General features: G+C 58.5%; 3 protein-coding genes and 1 long non-coding RNA gene across 6 annotated transcripts in view; 2 read left to right on the top strand and 2 right to left on the bottom strand.

The window, feature by feature from the left end:
- Window positions 1-352: 352 nt before the first annotated feature.
- Smim1 (small integral membrane protein 1 (Vel blood group)) lies at window positions 353-3,087 on the top strand. The gene is made up of 4 exons (XM_046424872.2): window positions 353-469; window positions 740-840; window positions 2,458-2,677; window positions 2,927-3,087. Exons 3-4 carry the CDS (start codon window positions 2,568-2,570, stop codon window positions 3,051-3,053), a joined length of 237 nt encoding a protein of 78 aa, XP_046280828.1. The 5' UTR covers window positions 353-469; window positions 740-840; window positions 2,458-2,567; the 3' UTR covers window positions 3,054-3,087.
- Window positions 3,088-5,172: 2,085 nt separating this feature from the next.
- Lrrc47 (leucine rich repeat containing 47) lies at window positions 5,173-14,397 on the bottom strand. 2 transcript variants are annotated; one of them, XM_046424870.2, is made up of 7 exons: window positions 13,768-14,397; window positions 9,573-10,100; window positions 8,914-9,030; window positions 8,099-8,214; window positions 7,324-7,426; window positions 7,002-7,091; window positions 5,173-6,897 (listed from the first exon to the last, which is right to left on the bottom strand). In XM_046424870.2, exons 1-7 carry the CDS (start codon window positions 14,380-14,382, stop codon window positions 6,649-6,651), a joined length of 1,818 nt encoding a protein of 605 aa, XP_046280826.1. In that variant the 5' UTR covers window positions 14,383-14,397; the 3' UTR covers window positions 5,173-6,648. The 2 variants fall into 2 exon arrangements, with proteins under 2 accessions (XP_046280826.1, XP_046280827.1); XM_046424871.2 differs by having other exon boundaries at window positions 9,573-10,031.
- LOC124079353 (uncharacterized) lies at window positions 14,365-18,967 on the top strand. Its single transcript, XR_006847307.1, has 3 exons — window positions 14,365-14,683; window positions 18,469-18,704; window positions 18,848-18,967. It is a non-coding gene; the product is annotated as an uncharacterized LOC124079353 (long non-coding RNA).
- The window catches only part of Cep104 (centrosomal protein 104), a 31,322-nt gene continuing 28,775 nt past the window's right edge, over window positions 16,556-19,102 (bottom strand). Inside the window, exon 22 of one of the 2 annotated variants that reach the window (XM_046424869.2) lies at window positions 16,556-18,513. In XM_046424869.2, the coding sequence (XP_046280825.1) occupies window positions 18,398-18,513 (116 nt within the window). In that variant the 3' untranslated portion in view covers window positions 16,556-18,397. The other variant, XM_046424867.2, reaches the window with a different exon arrangement.

The raw sequence follows: 19,102 nt of genomic DNA, 5'->3' as shown, positions 1-19,102 counted from the left end.
CAAGCCCCCCCCCCCCCCCCGTGCCTCCTGCCCTCAGGCTGACACCTCCCCTTCTCTGTAGCACCCACTTCTCAGCCATCAAGGGCCTGCTATCTCCATGGGCGCAGGTGTCTGGGCCACTTCCTTGGTGGCTGGGGTGGGGGCTTTAGAACTCCTGCCATCCCTCCGCTCCTGGACTTCTGGTTTCGCGAGGCCGCCGGGCCGCGGGAGGACCAGGTGCCCTCTGCGGCGGCGCAGCAAGAGCCCGACCTGAGCCCCTCCCACGTCCGCTCCTCCCGGCCCGCCCCTCTGGGCTCGGCTCCGCCCCTCCCGGCCCGCCCCTCTGGGCTCGGCTCCGCCCCTCCAGGCCCGCCCCTCTGGACTCGGCCCCGCCCCGCCCCGGCCCGCCCCTGTGGACTCGGCTCCGCCCCTCCCGGCCAGGCCGAGAAGCCTCCCGCCGAGCGCGCAGCAGCCCTGGTGCCGGGCGCAGGTGAGACGTGGGGGATCAAGTTGCAGAGCCCGGTGCGGACGAGGGAGGGAGCGGGCCTGACTGCACGCCCCCGGCCCTCCGAGGCCCTCCAAGGCCTCGGCCTCCCTGGCCTGAGGATCGCTGTGCACGTGGAGGGCAGACCTGGCCCCACCGCGGACTGTCTGTGGGGCCTCAACTCCTGCCCAGCTCTTGGTGGCGCTTGGGGACAACTTCAGGGACAGTGACTCCCTGGCAGGGTCCCTCTCCTCTTCTCTGTTTTATTTATTTAAGGCTGGACACATCAACTCGCACCCAGAGGTGGGAACCACTGGCCAGGCCCTGACCAGTTTTTTGTACCCAAGAGGCTTCAGCCCCACCAGGACGTGCCCTTTGTAAGTGTGGGGTCTTCAGAGGTGCTTTGGGGGACCAGTCTAACTTTTGCAGGTGCTGCACGGAGGACTTCCTGTGCTCGATCCTGCCCCACCAGCTGGTGGAACCTCTTGAGGCCCCAGGGCTTGACAGAGGCCCCTGATAGGCTTCTCTGGCTCTCCCTGTGCCTGTGGGGACAGACACCCAGTGAGGGAAGCCCTCCAGAACCCCGCCTATCGGCAGCTGGTGGCTGTGTCCAGTCAAGATGACCTGGGAGCCACGTGTCCTGCACCAGTCAGCAAATAACAGGATCCTACTATTCCAGGATGGAATCTACTGCTGGGGTGGTTGGGTGTGTGTGTGTGCACTCTTCTGGGCACCCAGAGAAGCCTGAGTGGGCAGGTGGGGTGGCTGTGGAGGTAGCACTCTCCCTGATAGTGTTGCAGGGTAGCTGCTACAGCTCCAGCCATGACACCAAGGGAGGAAGAAGATGGCTGTTAATTTCACAAAAGCAAAAGCCCCCCCCCCCCCCCGCCCCAGCATTTTGCCTGCCCCTGGCGACCAGGGCTGTTAAGCTGATCAACCCAGATGTGCTCATGACATCTGGGCCTGGAGCAAGAACATGGCTGCCTGAAACAAGACTGATTCTGCCCACTAGGAGTAAGGCATGAGCGTAGGACCACAACCCCTCTGCCTGACACATTTCAGAAAGCAGAACTGGCACTCCAGTGACATCTGGCCCCTGTGGGTCTGAGGGTCAGCCCCAGCAGAGTTCCCACCTGAAGGCTTGGTGGCTTTGGGGACTGGACAGCTGGGTATTCCGAGGCTTGGGGCTGACTCCTCACGGGACAGCAGCCTGAGGACAGCAGGGCAGCCCAGAGAAGGTTGAGCGTTCCCACTGTAGGGCCCTCAGCTGCTGTGCACCCAGGTTACCTAGCACCCCGCTTAGGTAGGTAACAGAAGGTCAGAGGCCAGCCGGGTGCTCTGTGAAGTGCCCGCAGGCCCTCCACTTCAGTCCCAGCCCTCCTCCCTGTCTCTGGGGCACAGGACGGGGCTGAGTGCTGGAGGGCAAGACAGTCCTGCAGAAGGCAGAGCCGCAGGAGCTGGGTGGCCTGCTCCAGCACCCGGCCGTCCCTCCACCCTCCGACCTGCCAGGGCTCTTGGAGCCCCTGGATCCCCAAGCCTGGCAGAGGGTGGGGGAAGGGCAGAGGACACAGCTGCTGTCCTGAGGCTACTAGGCCTCCTCCCCCACAGCCTGGCTGTACCAGCCAGGGCCCCTGCTCCATCCCTTTCCTAGCCAGCCTTTCCAGAGGTCAGCCCTGAGGCCTTATCTGGCAGGGCTGGGAGACAGTTATCAGCCACCGGAGCTGGCCGTAGTGTCCTCATCCCTGAGGGCAGCACCAGCTGTGCTGGTCTCCCTTGATAAATGCACTGTGGAGGCCAGGCCCCAACGCCCCAGGGGGCCCTTCTGGGTGGAAACAGGGCCCACATTCCTGAGGGCAGGGCTGGGCAGCCTCTCAGCCTCCTGGGTTGGAATTCCTGCTTGGCCTAGCCCTCCCCATGTGACCTTGGACAAGTTACTAAACTACCCCGACAGGTCAGGTGAGACCAGCCCATCTTAGTGTCCCTCCTCCCTGCAGAAAGACCATCCCTAACTGCAGCCCAGACAAGGCCTGGCCACTGCCCTGCAGGGGCTGTGCTTTGGGGTGACGTCAGAGCTCTGCCTCCGGCCCAGCTTAGGCACCACAGCATGCAGCCCCACGAGAGCAGTGTCCACTACAGCAAGTGGGACGACAGCAGCAGGGACGAGGTCAGCGTGGCTGCTGTGTCCAGCACAGAAGAGGCCTCCTGTGGCAGGAGGTGAGAGGCTCTGGGAGAAGGCTCCTCCCACCTGTCCATTCACGTGCCCGCAGCCCTGGGCCTTCCACTGGGTGGGCTCTTGGGATGGGGCATCTCCCGGCTTTAGCAGAGTACCCAGGCCTCCCTTCACCTGGCCCTCCTGACGCTGGCCACCCTCCCTCAGGTCCTCCTCCCCTCCCTCCCCCAGCTCGCTTGGGTGGCCCCTCCAGGGCTGGCCTGGGGCTCACCTCCCAGCGGCTCTCACCCTAGGGTCGCCCAGAAGCTGTGCTCAGGCAGGCTGGGGATTGCCATGAAGGTGCTGGGCGGAGTGGCCCTCTTCTGGGTCACCTTCATCCTGGGCTATGTCACAGGCTACTACGTGCACAAGTGCAAATAAAGGCTGCCCCCCTCGCAGCCAGGCTGACCACAAACGCCGGGGATCTTGGGCTTGGAGGGACAGAACCCTTCGTGGACATGGACCTGAAGGCACAGGGACACAGACCTAGGGGCAGAGCCAGCTCATAGGCATCCGGGCATAGGAAAATGCTAGTGTGCATGGTTGTCACGGGCCCCACCCAGGAGTGCCCAGGTGGACAGCTGAGGATGCATGTGCCACGCGGCCCCAGCACATGGGCCACGTCCCTCACAGGCAGCTACCCAGGGGCACACAGAGCTGGAGACTGGGCCCTGTCAGCCTGGCCAAATCCCCAGAGTTCCCTGGGCAGCTGTCCTCCCTAGCTAAGGGCTTCCCTCGTCAAGACCAGGGTGGGGGTGCTTTCTAGAGACCATGGGGGTCCTCCCATGGGGAAGTGCAGACGCATGGCCCTGTGCTCTCTGGGCCTGACTCCTGGTTTGCAAGGAGGCTCTGAAAAGGACGGTGGCCCCCTGTGCACCTGTCCTGAGAGGTGGAGACCAGCCCCAGAGGCTTCCTGTGTAGAGTGGGGTGGGCCCCTCAGCAAATGAGGTCCCTGTTGGGCAACCCAGCTCCCAGGGCAGCTGCAGGAGGATGGTGGTGGTGTGCCCACCGGTTGGCTTCGCCCCAGCAGGGCCTGCTTCTTTCCAGTGCTTGGTGTGGCCAGGAACCTGGCACAGAGCAGTCATCACAGGTCTGCTGGACCAACAGCAGGAGGCACCGCCTGGCCAGGCATGACTCGCGGCCAGGACTGTGTGGAGGACCTGCTTCTCTTGCTGCGCCTTCTTGCTACCATCCTGTCTGGTTCTTGGCCTTGAAATGTGTCCCGTCCTGGATGAATCCTCTTGTAGGGACACGGGCAGGCCTGAGCCCAGGATGTGGCTGGTCCTATTCCGTCCACCTGACACATGGGCCAGGCCCCGGCTGCTCCGGGGCCTGCTGCCCACCTTGAGAACCTTCGTCCCTCCTGGTACCTGCTCCTGCTTCCTGGGCTGTGTGCTCTGCCAGTGTGTGCCACCAAGGGCGCTGCCAGAAGCGTCCCTGCAGGAAAGTGGTCTCACCTGCCCGGGCTGAGAGCGGGAGACAATGAGCAGCTACGGGGCTTGGGGTCAGGGAATCAGAAGGCTGAGGCCCTGCCAACCTCCAGGCTGGACCCCCACCCCCCAAACTCCTAAAACCAGAGGGGCCCGGCCAAGCTGGGCAGGAGGGAGGCCTTGCCCAGCTTTGGGGAGGGCCGGTGCAGCTGCTCTCCCATGCCCCTTGCTAGGGCTCTGAGGAACGGGTGAGGCTGTTCCACAGGCCTCTCCAGGCAATGACCCTCCGACGGGAGCCTGCAGCAGTCCACTCCAGTGGCCCTGGGCCTCAGCTCCAAGAGACCCCCGGCCATACCCAGTGCTGCCTGGCTGCACGCTGGGGAGGAGAGGCAGCAGCTGGAGGCTCTCCCTGGAGCCCTGTGGCAAGGGGCACAGGCTGCTGGGTCAGCACTCTGCTCCAGAGGTCTGGGGTGGGCCAGGGCTGTGTGGCTGTGGGCAGGAGTAGTGTGCAGATGGTGCCAGGAGGGACAGCCCGTGGACAGGTGCCTTCCTTGCAACAGGGGACCAACTGGGAACCAAAGGAAGGGCAGCAACGGGGCTTCGCTAGCTGGCCCAGCCCTGCGCCCCAAAGCCAGTCCCATGGCCCTAGCTCACCCTCTGGCAGCCCTGACACTCAGCCTAGGGACTCCAGCCAGCACCCTGGTGCCCACAGCCTCACCGGGCCACCTCCATAAGTGACCCGAGGCTCCAGGCCCTCCCTGACCCTTGTGGTCATGAATTTGGGTTCTGGGGCTTTATGGTCCTCGGAGAGTTGGGAGAGCATGACAGGACCCTGCAGAGCAGTCCCTCTGCCCCCTCCTGGAAGATCTGCTGGACTGGCCCGAGTGAGTGGCTGCCTGGGCGAGCCCCAGTGGGGTCCAGATATGGGTGGGGACAGCCAGGAGCAACTGCATGGGCCCTGGTTCCCAGATTCCCCATGTGGGCCACTGTGGGCTAGCGTGGATTTTATGCACCTCCACAAACAGCCTCTGGAAGCAGTAGTAGAGGGTCACTGAGCACGGATGGAGGCATTTCTTAGGAAATGTTTTATTAGAGATGGCCAGGCAAGGACGGTGTCGGACAAACTTCCTCTGAACACTCCAAACCTCATGGTACTCGGCTGCGTCCTCAGCAGCCTGGGGAGTCAAGGCAGCTCTCCTGGGCCTCCTAGCAGGTCAGAACCCTTGCTAAACACACCCCAGCAGCCTTGATGGCCTGACAGCGACTCATGAGACCACATGCAGGGCCATTGACACAGGTGTGACACAGGCTTTGGGAGGACAGGCCCCAAGGGAAAGCTATGGTCTGCAAGCCCACTGTAGCCAGCCTGGCCACTGGATTAGCCTGAGCCTGGTGGACTGGCCAGCTGGGCTGGAGCTGTAAGGCAGCCAGCTCATGCCTCTAAGCTCTGGAGCCACCCACCTTTGTTAGGAACCCACCTGGAGGGACCTTGGGTTTCCTACAAATCCTCCAAAAAAATCACCAGTCTCCTCCGTGAGAGAAAAACTGTCCCTTATGTCAAAGGCTACCAAAAGAAGTATCATGAAATAAGATGCTGATGTGTCAGGTGCTGCTCCTCAGCCAGAACCGAGCAGTGAGGCCACAGGACCTCTGGACCAAGCACTCTGGCTCCAGGGAGGGTGTGCATGTGCCAGGCAATAAACCCACACATGAAACAGCCTTCACAACAGAACCCACCTGAAGGCCCGACACGGGAAGCCACTCATCCGACGCTAGAACTTTATGATGCCTTCTCTGGTCACCGCCCATGCCCTTTAGCAGGCCAGGGACCACTGACGGCTCATGAACAGAGCTGTCCTATATGCCCACCCACGCCCCACATTCCTCTAGGGCTAGGTATGACAGCTGTCCATAGCTGTAGTGCTGCTGCACCAACGATGACCAGCCCCCATTCACCCCACCTTTCCTGTCCCAGCTGTGCAGAGCCCACAGACCTGGGGCTGCTGATCCTGAAGGTCCCGTATAGCTCACAGCCGTCAGGCGCCCCACCAGCCAACACTGAGAAAAAACACTGCTTGTTCTAAATTTGTGTTTAAAAAACTTTTTTTTTCCCCTTTAAATAAAAAGATTAAAGTCATGTAAGCTGGAAAACATGACATTCTGGCACTACTGGCCCAAAATGACTTAGAAAGACTACATCATAGAAAAATAACTGCAGTTCAGTTAAACGCATGTTGACCAGCTGTCCAACTGACTTTGGCATACTCACACCAATCCCAGGGTCTCAGTGGGCCTGCATGATTTGGAACATGCTGAGTAGCTACTTCTGGTATTTGAACAATTCCATGAAAACCTGCAACATCAGTTTAGTGTTGTGAAGACAACACAGCCATCACTTTACAACAGAATCACTGGATAAAGCAAACAAAGACACACCTAACAACACGGAGGTGGGAACATACTGAATAACTTAGCGTCACTCACAAACCCCGTAAAACCAGGCACACGCGACGGATGGCCTGGTGGCCTGAGCCCAGTTTGGCCTGTCAGCGAAGGACGGTAACATGGGGAGGAGCTGCAGCCAGGTCAGCCTTGGACGGGTACACCACCTTTAAGCTCCCCTCCAGGTCCACCACGCGGACCTGCTCCACCACCAGGGGGGACTGTCCATCCTTCCCAGCACCAGGATTCACTTGAGGATCTGAGAGTTGTCCAGAAATTGCATCAGCTTCCGTATCCGAGAGTGATCCTTCCTCTTTATTTTCTGAAGTGTATTTGTTCATTTCTGCCATTTTCTGAAAAGGAAAAAGTGATGAGAGGTGGCCCAGGCCACTGGGCCCCTGCAGGCAGCTGTGCAAGGACGGACAGTGACGCTCTCCCGAGGCTGGGCAGGGCTCACCAGAATGAGGGTGTCCATGACATCTTTGCAAATCTGCAGACTAGTGGCACTGGTCACTTCCAAGAACAGATCACTAGTCGTCTTCTTAATCTTAAAAGGTCAGATTCCAGAAAAGAACAGAGTTATCCAGAGCAGACGCCAGCAACCAGCACGGCATTGAGGAGAGAGCTGTAGAGCAGAGCGGCCCTGAACCACGCCCCGGCCTCCCACCGCCAAGGCAGCCCGCAGCTCCAGGGAGGGCGGGCCTGTGCCTGGTGGTCTGCATCTCCACAGGGTGCCGGAGCTGCCGGGAAGACACCCACATCCCGGTGTGCCGCCCTACCTTTGTCTTCTCACTGTTCGTTATTGGTGGGAAAGAAATCACATCTCCGTCTGCGTCCATGAGACAAGGGTAATTCTCCTTCCCGTCCAGTAAGTGAAGGTACCTGCATGGGAAGGAAGACCTATTACAGGCACCTAAAAGCTAAACTGGCCACATGCCCTGATCCCACTGACTCGGGAGGCTGAGGTAGGAGGACAGCCTGGGCAACTGAGGGAGGCCCCGTCTCAAAACAAAATAAACAGGGCTTTGTGCGTCAGGTGCAGGGCTTGCCTAGTACAGGCGAGGCCCTGGATTCGACACCTAGCACCACTGTAAAGTGCAAACAGGCTAAATTGGATTAAACCAGAAAGTCGTCTAGACGCACCAAACACCACTAAGGCACAAGTTCTGCCTGCTCCAGACGGCCGCGCACGCAGGAGTAGCCGATGCCCCACACCTCTGTTTGCCAACAGACCCCCCAGCGGTGCCCGAGGCTGAGGGAGCTGTGGGTTTGACTGGCAATTTACATCCTGTCCTGTCCCAGGGGCCACCCTGCTTCTGTCAAGCATCCACACCCGGCACCTGCCAACTCCCCCTGGAGCAGGCTACTTCCCACGACGGGCCTGGGTCCACGCAGGTGAGAAGGCCTCACATCTCTTTCTGAGGGAAGTCTGGGGAGACTGATTTTCTGTTCTACACCTTTGAGAAAACTCAAGTTCTGGCAGCTTTAAGAACCTGCTGAGGAATAAGCTGACCAAGTGGTGGCCAGAAATGCCCACGGAGCTGGCGGACCCACCGGTGCAGCCCCGAGACGCTCTGCCTCTTCTTCTGCTTCCGCTGCTCCTCAGCCTCCAGCTGCAGCTGCCGCACCAGCTCCTTGGCCTTGGCTTCCTTCCGCCCCAAGGGGACAATCTGTCAGGGAGAAACCCAGAGGCAGTTCGGACAACAGCCCACTGTATTTACGCATCAGTAATCCTCCACCCTCCCCTGCTGACCTCCAGAGAGCTGCCCAGCTGCCCGAGTGGAAATCACACTGACCAGGAAGGAGCCTGCCTGCCAAGCCCCACATGGTCACTGTGAGGACCTGTGTGCAACGGTCTCTCTAGCCACCCCACTGGGACCTGAGTGCCTGACGCTCAGATTCCTCTGAAGCTGGGCTTCTCCTCTAACCCGGCTAAAGCACAACTGTTTCCAAGTACGCAGGGCCTCAGAAGGCCAACAGAGAGGTGGCACTTGGCAGCCAGAGGGAGCTAGGTCAGACACACAGCCTGGGCAGGAGGCCCTCCACCTGCTGAGGACACAGGCGCAATGCACAAAACTAAACAGACCAGGGCGGCACCTTGATTTGACAACTCACACTCAAGTTGGCCCACGGTGGCACTTTTGGGTAAAAGTGAACAAAGGAAGGAGACCTCTTTAGAGTCCCATCCCCCCAGGAGTCTGGACAGCTCCACAGCTGCTCCAAGAGTGGTTGCAGCAGGCATGCTCCCCACTCCACTCTGCACATGCTGACCACTGTGGAATGCCTGGCTTCAAGCCGTGAGCACCGCATCATGTGGAAGGACACCAAGGAGAACCTGGAGACACAGACCGAGTGGGCAGTGAAGGCACCTTGAGGTCCTGGGGTGGCCGAGTGGCATACAGCAAGGGTCCCCGCAGGGCACGCAGGTCATGGGTGGCAATGGTGGCTGCCGTCCTCTTCCCACAGAGGTCTTCATGGAGTCTGGTCTGCAACACGACAGTGAGACTGTAGGCCTCAGTGGCCCCGGCACCCCAGGTGTCCACATGCCCTGACCAGCCCAGGCCCCACACCTGTCCGTGCCTCACCTGCTGAGCGTTTCTCAGGGAGCAGGGACAGCAGAGCTGCCTCATCTGCTCCCTGGGGCCTTGTTTCTTTCTCTAATTCTAGAACATGCATCTGAAGAACCCACCTTGAGCTAAAACTTGTGGCTGAAAAACCAGAAGCCAACAAGGAAAACTGCCCAGAAGCCTCCCTCGGGCAAGGAGGGGCTCTTATTTTAAAAGCTGGGCAGACTCACAGCAAAACAGCACCCAGGAAACAGGGCTGGCCGGCACCCGAGCACCTCCCATGAGCTCCACGTGCGACTCGGGTGGAGTCCCAAGACCCACTGTCTTCAGCCAGCAGCCTGAACGAACTGCAAGGCTGAGTCCCGGAGCAACGCAGAGGCCGGCCACCCGCCTGTCCAGCTGTTCAGTGGCCCTGGGATGTCCTCCCACACCCACCCCATGTGTCGAGCCAGTGCCCCCACCTGGGAGGTCAGGAAGCGCTTGAGTGCATTTCCGGGCCGTAGGTCCATGCCCCGCACGACAGCCCCCACGATGTACGGCCGCACGTCCCTAACCTCGGGGCTCACTCTGACCGTCAGGGGCGAGGGGTTTTCAGAGACATGGAGGACCCTGAGCAGCAGCCTGGCGGCATCGGTGGCCTCCTCCTCCCCCTCGCCACTCTCCCGCCTCTGCTTCCGCTCCCGCCTCTTCTTCCCGCCGTCTTCCTTCTCAGCACCCTCTGCCCTGCCCTTGCCCCGGCCGCAGCCCCGGCCGCCAACACGCAGGTACTCCAGGATGGACTTAGTCTGGCAGCCGCTGACCATCTTCTCCAGGCGCTTGTCTCGAAGCTTGTTTCCTCGGAAGTTGACCTCCTTGAGCTTGGGGCAGTCGGCCAGCTCAGCAGGGATCTCGCTTAGCTGGTTGTTGGAGAGATCCAGGGTCTGCAGAGAGAAAGGCAGCACACTGGCCAAGCTGGAGAGGACCTGTGCACGGGCTCCCACGACGGGCACCTGGGTCAGCGAGAAAGACCCAGCAATGACCGCCCCACCCCTGCAACCTGCAAGGACAGCACCAATCCACGGTGCTTCTCCAGCAGGGAGTGGCCGGCAGGACAGCACCTCTGAGAACTCGTCCTGCTCCACTAAGGTTGTGACAACTGCTCCAGGGTCCAGGCTCCATCATTTAGTGGCAGGAAAAGGGAACAGGGAGCGGGACCTGGCTGGGGATGTACCCTGCTTCAGGAACAAACCAGTAATTCTTCCCAGAGAAAGTTCCCCTCAGGGGGCTATTTTTTTTTTTTAAAGGGCAACAACAAATGTGGTGAACCCTGACCGCCTCTCCGGGAGGGAGGACTGAAGCGATGGAGGACCCAGGAAAGGTGTCGGGGCCACCACACTGACACCCTGAACGAGCGCAAGGCCCTTTCCACCTTCATGGCTTGTCCTCGGCACTGGAGGGGGCACAGGAGGACCTGTGTGTAGAGCCTCTCCCCTCCCCGGTGGCAGGTGGTGAAGAGGCCCGCCCTGCCCTGTGCTTCTTCCTGACAAGTACGGGCCTAGCAGTGGCCCTGGAGGGCCTTTTTTGCTCACAGATGCTAGAACCTAAGCCTTAACATGCAGTGTCCCTTGGAGCGACTGGGGTGCCACCAAGGCCCCAACTAGGCAGCCCCAGAACGGTCAATGAACTGGATTAGCGCATCTAATATAACTGTCACTACTGGTGTCCCTTGTCCCAAATGCATGGAACCAGAAGTGTTTAGGACTTCGGATTCTTTCAGGTTTTGGAGCCTCTGCTCGGATGTAATGAGATCTCTTATTTAAATACAAAACCCACTGAAGTTTCACATGTACCTTCTACAGGTGGCCCACAGGGGACATGGGCAGCTTGTGCCTGTTCTGCAAGCAGCCCATCTGGGGTATGGGGCTTCCCACTCGATCCTGGACCCCAAGATTAGATGCCTGACCTTCACCTTGTGCCCCAGGTTTCTTCCATTCTGCAGGGAGGCCTGGGTGGGGCACCTACCCTGGCAGCCATTTCCACTGGAGGCAGGGCCCCTCAAGTGTCACTAATAGTACCACTAGCAGGCAGCACGGGAAGCAGGCCCTGGTTCTGAGCAGGTTCTAAGGCTCACAGACCCCGCCTTCCCCACTCCAGCACTAGGAGCTGGGGCTGGTCTAAAGCAGGATGGGGCCAGCCCAGGAGCCTCTGTGCCTTGGCAAGGGGTTTGACAGTCAGCTTGCAGCAGTCTGTCTGTATACAGCCTGCTCGGCACATGCTGAACATGGAGGCTTCTGGCTGTTCAAAGGGGCTTTGGTGGAAGTACCAGAGAACTCCAGTAGAATAAAACCTCGTCACTCCACAAAATCCCAGCTGAACGCAAGCTTCCTCTTCCACTGATGAAAGACACGTGACTTAAAACCTAGAAAGAGCAGCAGAGGAGCAACGCAAGCCCAGTAGTGCAGGGCTCAGTGCCAGCAGCCGGCTGAGGGCTCCCCAGGAAGGACTAAGTACCTACACACTGGGGCAGTGGGGTCTTCCAGAGACAACCACCACCGCACAGAGCACATCTGGGCAGGAAGCAGGGCCTGGATGGTAGCCCAGGATCTACTGGACGGCCCTATGGAGAGAGAGCGAGAGGGAGACAGCAGCAGCTGGAGTCCTGAGGGGGCAAAGGCCCAGATGCTGAGAGCCACAGTTAGAAACTGTGGGGCTGCTGAGGAGGGCACAGCTAGTTCCACTCCCAAACTGCGTCTGTCCCAGCTCTGGGCACTAAGAAGACAACCTCATGATGGCAATAAAGGCACGGGCTTCAAGAGTGGGCACCACTGGAAGCAGGGGCCTCTGGACCCTTGGAGGATAACGCAGACAGTTGGAAGCTGCGTTGGAGTGCAGGTCTCCAGATGCCTGACTGGACCTGCTACAGCGCCCAGGGCCGGCTCCTCCTGCAGAACACAGCCTGGCCCCGACAGCCACAATGGGCAAGGGATCCCAACTAGGTGGCTGAGGGAACCTGCACTCTTCAGGTCCCAAGTGAGCCCTGTCATCTCTGGCAGCAACTGAGAAAACCAGAAAATAGACCTCATGCCCAAAACTGAAGTTCTCTGTACTAAACTGTGGGAGGAGAAGTCCTTGTGTGAGCTCCAGTGAGACTGGTCCTGGGCAGGAGAGATCCCCAGGGGGCCTGTGCTGATGGAGGCGCTGCCCTGTCTGCTCCAGCAGCCCCGGCTGGCGGCACCACAGGCCTGGGTGGTAGCCACTTTAGAAGCAGGCAGGCAGAAATGAAATGCCCCATTCCACAACTTTGGCACTGAACCCACCGGGTCACAGAACCTGGGAAGAAGAGGACGAAGGCCACCCCAGGTTCTCTCGGGTCTCCCCCAGGAAATCGAGCTAAATGGGTCCAAGGCCAGGGAGATGAAGCCAGGCCCATCGGCAGGCAGCTACCCGAGGAGGTAAAGCCCAGAAGGGGGCAGCCAGCTCCTTGGCTTCCTTGTCTCAGCAGCTGGGGTGGGGAAGAGGGTCAGGGTCTTCCTGTTGCCTGAGCCCATGCACTTGTACCCTCCCCCAACTAGGAAAGGAGTGGACAAGTTGCAGCCTCTGTGCTGCTACTCTGCTCCCTAACTAAGTGGTACTCCTGGTGTTCTGTCCTGGGTTGGGCTTTCCTTACGGCAGGATGCTAGTCCTGCTCTGAGCCTTAAGGCCCAGCCTGCAGCCAGCTGAACACAACCATCTGCAGGCCCCTGTGACTGTCACAGGCAGTCACTGACTGTGCCCACAGCCTGAGGCTCTGCATGGGGAGGCACACCTGGCTCCACAGCCTTCCAGGAGCCACACAGGCCTCTCAGCCTGCAGGTAGAGCAGACAGTACAAGTGTGCAGTGTCAACCTCAGCAGCAGAGGAACACGATAGCTCCAGAGGATCAGGACACCTCAGGAGACACACCCACAGCTTTTCAGGAACGCCAGCAAGGCCAGGTGGTTCTGCTAAGTGCCTGCCTGTCTCCTCACCCCCCACTGCATGCACAGATGCGTCTGTACACAAGCATGTCTGCAAGACGAGTGCCCCGTTCAGCAGTGGTGTCCCCTGCAAGTTCAGTCGCTAAACAGTACACACCTTTCATTAAGAAACTGTTCCATAAACTCAAGGATGAGAAGCAGGAGGAAGAAGAAATGCAGGACTGCTTTGCTCAGGACCAACGAAAAGGGAAGATGCAGAAAAAAACCCAGAATGGAGTTAGCTGTGGCTCTGGACGCCTATGGCACTCAACAGACTTAATGGGCACTTGTGGGCCGGGCAGTGTGCTGGGGCTGGGGAGCTACCCAGAGCTGTTTGCTTCAGGCAAGCCCTTGGGCTTTCAGAGAAACCTGACCGGCCACCGCAACCTCAGAAGGAAGTGGCCGGGGTCCTGTGAGACACCGGGTGCAGCGTGATGCCTATGATGCTAACTGCAGTTCTTTCAGATGTTTGTGCCTCGACTGATGTCCCCCACTCCTTTGGGGCTCAGTAGGTTCACAAATACGAGAAACTTGGACACGGGTTCCTCTCTTCACCTGCTCCCGACCTGAAGGAGAAGCCAAGTCGGCTAACACTAGAAACGCCCCGCGGAGACCCCGGAGCGCCTGGGTCCCTGCGGGCGGCGGCCTCCGGGCTCCCTCCCGCTCCGCGGCCCCCGCTGACCTTGAGCGAGGCCAGGTGCGCGATGTCGGGGCTGAGCTCTCGCAGGCAGTTGTCTGCGGCCGCCAACTCGCTGAGCAGGGGCAGCGCGCCGGGGCTGAAGAGCGCGGCGGGGAAGGCGTCCAGGCAGTTGCCGGTGAGGTTGAGGCTCTGCAGGCGCGGGGCGCAGCGCGCCAGGTCGGCGGGCAGCTCGCGCAGCCGGTTGCCGCTGAGGTTGAGGCTCTGCAGCTGTGGCAGCCCCGGCGGCTCCGCGGGGCCCAGGCCCTGGCCCGGCGGCAGCGCCTCCAGCGCGTTGCCCGACAGGTCGAGCACGCGCAGCGCTAGCAGCGGGCCCAGCTCAGGGCTCAGGCCGGGCCCCAGCGCGTTGCGCCGCAGCACGAGGCTGTGCAGCTGCGGCAGGCCCTGCGCCAGGCCCGGCCCCGGCGCGCGCAGGCTGCCACAGCCGCTCACCTCCAGGTAGTGCAGCAGCGGCAGCGTGAAGAGCCGTGGAGGCAGCCGCCCGCCCGCCGCCCGCACCCGCTCCTCCAGCCCCGGGCCCGTCAGCAGCAGCTCGCGCCGCCGCTCACGCTCCGCAAGCTCCAGCTCCGGCCAGGGATCGGACACAGCAGCCGCCGCCATCGCGCCGCCGCCTGCCGCCGCGCGCGCCGGGGCTTCCGGGGTGCAGCGCGCCACTTCCGGCCAATGCCGGAAGAGGTCATAGAGAGCCCGTCCGATGGCTAGAGAGCGGCGGTGCGTGCCACAGAGACAGGGGCCCAACGTGCGCGGCTAGCGCGGCGCGCGGGGGCCTGTAGGGCGTGAGGGGGCCTCCGCGGCGCAGAGATAGCCCGCAGGCGGACGCCAGTCACCGCCAGCTACACCCCGACTCTAGAATACCGGCTGGATGCAGTGTCTGGATCATTCCTAGTGATTGGAGCGATAGGTAGGTAGGTAGGCCGATTGATGGTGGGAAGGAGAAGGTAGGTGACAGCAGGACGGTGACAAGCACTGAGAGCTGAGCCCCGGGAGTTCTACCCTGGAGCTGCACCCCAGCCCGTTTTGGGTTTTATTTTGAGACAGGACCAGGCTGGCCTGGAGCTTGTGGTCCTGTGCCGCAGCCTCCCAGTCGCCGGGACTGCAGCACCAGGGGAGTGTCTAGAGGACGTGGGTTCTCTCCAGGGCGTAGGAGGGCCCCAGCTCCACTCTAGGACCAGAAACTGAGGCCGAGTCAGCCGTGTGAGCGGGTCAGAAGCTCCGAGGTCTCTCAAGGTCCAGACAGCCTCCCAAGTTCCTCTGCACACGCTCAGACCAGGGAGTCCCTCTGAAGGGGCGTGGAGGCAGCAGAGGCTTCAGATTCACCCAGGGTGGGCCCTGCCGCCCGGCTGTGCAGTGTGAGTGTTGGAACCCAGCTCCCAGGGCTGTCACTAAGGACCATACTCCTGGCCGTGGGTTCTGGAATGGTTGCAATGAGGCCAGGCTAAGGGCTCATGGGACAACTTCTGGGACTTTCCCCGTCCCTGCAGCAGCAGCTCACAGGGTCCCTAAACCCTGCCTGACCTTCCTAACACGGCTTGGACCTCCCCAGCTTTCCAGATGAGGACTCTGGCCAGGGTTCCAGACTTGCTGGGGAGCAGGAGCTAAGTGACAGTGGGGGCAGGTAGAGACTACAGGGGACGTGCCAGTGCTCAATGCTGTCATGAATGATGAGGGGACGGGATCATTTCAGAACAAATTTCATCTCCAAGAACCAACAGGCAACGACATAATGGAGAATACCTAATTCGAAGAGTGCACTGTGAAGGCACCTGGGTGGGCGTGAGCCCTGTGTATGTGCTGGAGCCCCAGACCCCAGGCCGCTGTCTTGGGCAGCAAGTGGTGCCTTTTCCAGACACCTTCCCACCTCGCACTCTACAAAGCACACGCAGCATTAGCCAAAGTCAGCTCCCAATTTTGAAGCAATACATTTGAACTTAAGTTTTAAGTTCACCTGTACCTGTGTAAAGGACAAAGCTGCACATACAAGACTTTAACATGGAAATAATTATAAAATCACTTATATAATATATAATCAAATCACTACGAAAGCTGACAAACCGAGAAACCACTCTGCACCATGTGGAGAAAACGCTGCATATGATCTTATTTGAAGATCAAATAACCTTGTTGGTTGGTAGAAAAGGCGGAAGACACGGGGACCACGTGGTGCAACCTCCCCTGGGCGCAGCTGGAGGACACAGGACATTCTGAGCCTAGTTAGTGGACACACTGAGCATTCTGGGGTTTTCCCACAGGAGGGAGCTGGTCAACAGTTCAGTCTATGTAGCTGGTACAAGTCTTCTAGCTTCTCCAGCACAAGCCCATTGGACGACTGGTCCAGCAGCTGGACCCCAATTGCCTCCCTCCTCTGTGGTTTCCAACCTGCCACCCTCAGTTTCAGGCTGAGCTACATGTGTGATCACTAATGTCAAAGTTATTTACAGAGTGCTTTTCAATTATAATCTTGAAATAAAAGTGACAAAACCTTAGCGATCTTTTTATTAATATACTCAAGGTGAATTAACCCTTAAGCCCTAAAATAATAACAAAAAATATATTATTTATTTTATAATTCTGGTACCTGAAATAAAGACAAATAGAAAACTGTTAAAACATTAAAAAGTTGCAAATTTTCATTAAAAGTATTTACATTTCTAATGTGAAATTTATAGGTACAATTTAAAATTTTTAAATTATATTAATATCCTGAAGTAGAAAATAATAAATACAATTAAATATCCAGAACCTATTCATAAATGAAAATTCAATTATTAATTAGTATTCTGAATTTAGATATTTATTTATGAATGGCTGAGGGATCTTGTGGTTCCATTTATATTTTCTCCCTTTAATCCTGGTCCCTGGATAGTGTGTAACTCTGTGAAAACTTCAGTGGCCACTCCTCACTGCTAGGATCATTTCAGCAAAGCACATGATTCTTCTGTCACCAGCAAAAGAGCAGAGGAGGAGCCCAGTTTTGTTGATCAATCACTAAAAATGAAGTATTTTTACAAATATCTTCTTTAAGTTAGAGCAGAAAACATTATATGTATCTTTCTGAAGTTTTGTCCAAAGAGAAAAGAATAATTCCTTGGTTAACTTTTCTCATTTTACTTAAAGAAGTGTCTCACCTGTACTTGGGGGGGGGGGGCAGTTAGAAACCAAGGCCGCCATGTTGGAAGTGAAGGAGCATGCTGTGCCGTGACCCACACAGTTTACGTTCTTTCTCCCACACCTGAAAGACGTCTAATAGGTAGGCCTTGTTCTCACCCAGTACTCCCAGACAACCCTAATGGAGGTACTAGTTTGGGAACTGAAGTGATTAATGGTTATTAACATACCCAGGAGTCGGGGCTCATGAGGCTGTTGGTTACCATACCTTTTGTGGTTTCACATGGTTGGGAATTAAAAACACTCATACACTAATCGCACCATACTCATTTCCTCAGTCCAAACACTCCTAAGTGGCATTCTGAAAGCCTGCTGTGTGGCCACAGGGAGCAAGCACAACCCTGGCCACTGGTGGACTGGGCACCTGGGCGCAGAGACAGCACAATGAGGTGAGGATGTACTGGGGCTTTCCGGCAGGTTCCAGATGGTCCTGGGCCTCTCCACGCAGCTGTGGGAAATAGCAGGTCTAACAAGGAAGCCTAGGCCTCCTGTGGGGAGGGTGGAGGAGCTGTGGAGGAGACTGCTTCTGAGGGCTGTGTCATCTCCTGAGCAGCGCTTTGGTGTGAACTGCTGGAAACAGGTGGACTTGTGGTCCCAGGTACAGTATGGCAAGGAAGGATGGAGGACAGACCTGGCAGAGGGGCTGGGCCTGCGGAGTGCGTGGGATGCTTCTGGTGGGTCAGCAGATGTGGAAGATGCTGTAGGCAGAAACAAAACAGGTTTGGAGACGGGCGTCCTGTGGCCGGGTGAGTGCAGGGTCACTGGGAAGTCACTCCACACTCCTTCCTCGGGACACTGCCAGTGCAGAGCAGCTGCAGGCCCAGGCAAAGGCATGACCAGCCTGCGGCAGGAAGCAAGCCGGGAGCAGGGCACGTGCTGACGGGGTCATTTCAGGATCTGCTTTCCAGGTTTTCTTCTTAACCATTACTTCCTGCCACAGTGGACACAGTCCTGCAGACACTGGCCTTGCTTCCCTGTGACTACTTGGGCTGAGTGGAGACCGATGGGCTTGAGGAAAAGCACAGTCAGATGCTCGTTCTGAACTCTGCCCTCTCGGGGCCACGGGGCACTGTAGTGAGCTCGTGCCCTGCACAGTCTGCCATGTGCGACGAGGACTCATGTGCCACAGGCTTCGGTGACTTTTCCAGGCAGCAAGGAGGAATATGCTCCGTGTGCCGATCCTCCCTGAGCAGTGGCTTCTGGCCCATGTGCCTCTGTCCTAATAGAAATCAGGCCTGGAGCTCAGCACGCAGGGCGGCGGCGGGCCCCGACGGTGGGGCTCTTTGGTCAGATTCACATACATCACTTGTAGGACAGCAGAGAGCTGGCACAGGAGAGGCCTAGGGCAGCAGGGACAGAGACAGGGCTGGTGCGTCCAGAAGAGTTTTAGGAGAAATGGTTTGGGAACACTTGCCCAGTCCCTGGTGGACAGGGCACGGAAGGTCCCATGTCACCGCTTTGTGTGTGTCCTGCTGGAGCTTTTGCTCAGGCCTCCCTTTGGGGTGGGGATCTTGCTTCCAGACTTGGCTCCTGAGCTGCCTGACTTGGTCCCTGCGAGGCCTTTTCCTGTGGCATAGACACACACGACACGGGACTACATTAGGATGGTGACTCATGCCCATGGTGGCAGTGTGAATGGCGGGAGGAACCCACCCTGAGCAGCTGGGCCTGAGAGGCCTGGGACCATGTCTCCCAGCCTGGAGGTGTCAGCACAGTGGACAGAGGTGGAGTTATGGTGTCTCCTGAAGACAAGAGAGGTGAGCTGTCAGGCCGAGCACCTCACCCTAATCAGGGCGTTACCCACGCAGGGGATACCTGGGTGGTAACTGTAGGCTGGAGGAGGTGGGTCACTGGGGGTGGATTCTGTCCCTCATGAACTGAGCTTAGTCTGTCTCCCCAGCTGCCATGTCCTGGGTTGCCTTCCTCCACCACAGGATGGCTGCTTGCCTCAGGCCCAGAGCAGTGGAGTCGGCCATCTCTGGACTGAGACCTCAAACTGTGAGCCCCAAATAAACTTTTCCTTCTGTAAAATTGTCCCTGTCAGATTTTTTTGGTCACAGAAGCAAAAAAGCTGACCACAACAAGTGCAGCGTGAGGAGCTGTGCAAGGCCACAGGTGCAGGTGCTCAGGTGGCAGCAGGACAGGACAGTCTCAG

This window comes from Marmota monax, unplaced genomic scaffold, assembly GCF_021218885.2.
Source record: "Marmota monax isolate L192 unplaced genomic scaffold, Marmota_monax_Labrador192_F-V1.1 WCK01_AAM20220418_F8-fsc00080, whole genome shotgun sequence".
Lineage (NCBI taxonomy): Eukaryota > Metazoa > Chordata > Mammalia > Rodentia > Sciuridae > Marmota > Marmota monax.
This window is presented reverse-complemented; position numbering and strand designations above follow the sequence as displayed.

What these genes read in the sequence shown, in the direction of transcription:
- Smim1 (XM_046424872.2), top strand. Translation starts at nt 2,568, where the DNA reads ATGCAGCCCCACGAGAGCAGTGTCCACTACAGCAAGTGGGACGACAGC. An exon ending in GAGGCCTCCTGTGGCAGGAG is followed by an intron (nt 2,678 to 2,926) that starts GTGAGAGGCTCT and finishes CTCTCACCCTAG; the next exon opens with GGTCGCCCAGAAGCTGTGCT.
- Lrrc47 (XM_046424870.2), bottom strand. Translation starts at nt 14,382, where the DNA reads ATGGCGGCGGCTGCTGTGTCCGATCCCTGGCCGGAGCTGGAGCTTGCG. An exon ending in CGCACCTGGCCTCGCTCAAG is followed by an intron (nt 10,101 to 13,767) that starts GTCAGCGGGGGC and finishes TCGCTGACCCAG; the next exon opens with GTGCCCGTCGTGGGAGCCCG. An exon ending in AGCGTCTCGGGGCTGCACCG is followed by an intron (nt 7,427 to 8,098) that starts GTGGGTCCGCCA and finishes CTTCCCATGCAG; the next exon opens with GTACCTTCACTTACTGGACG.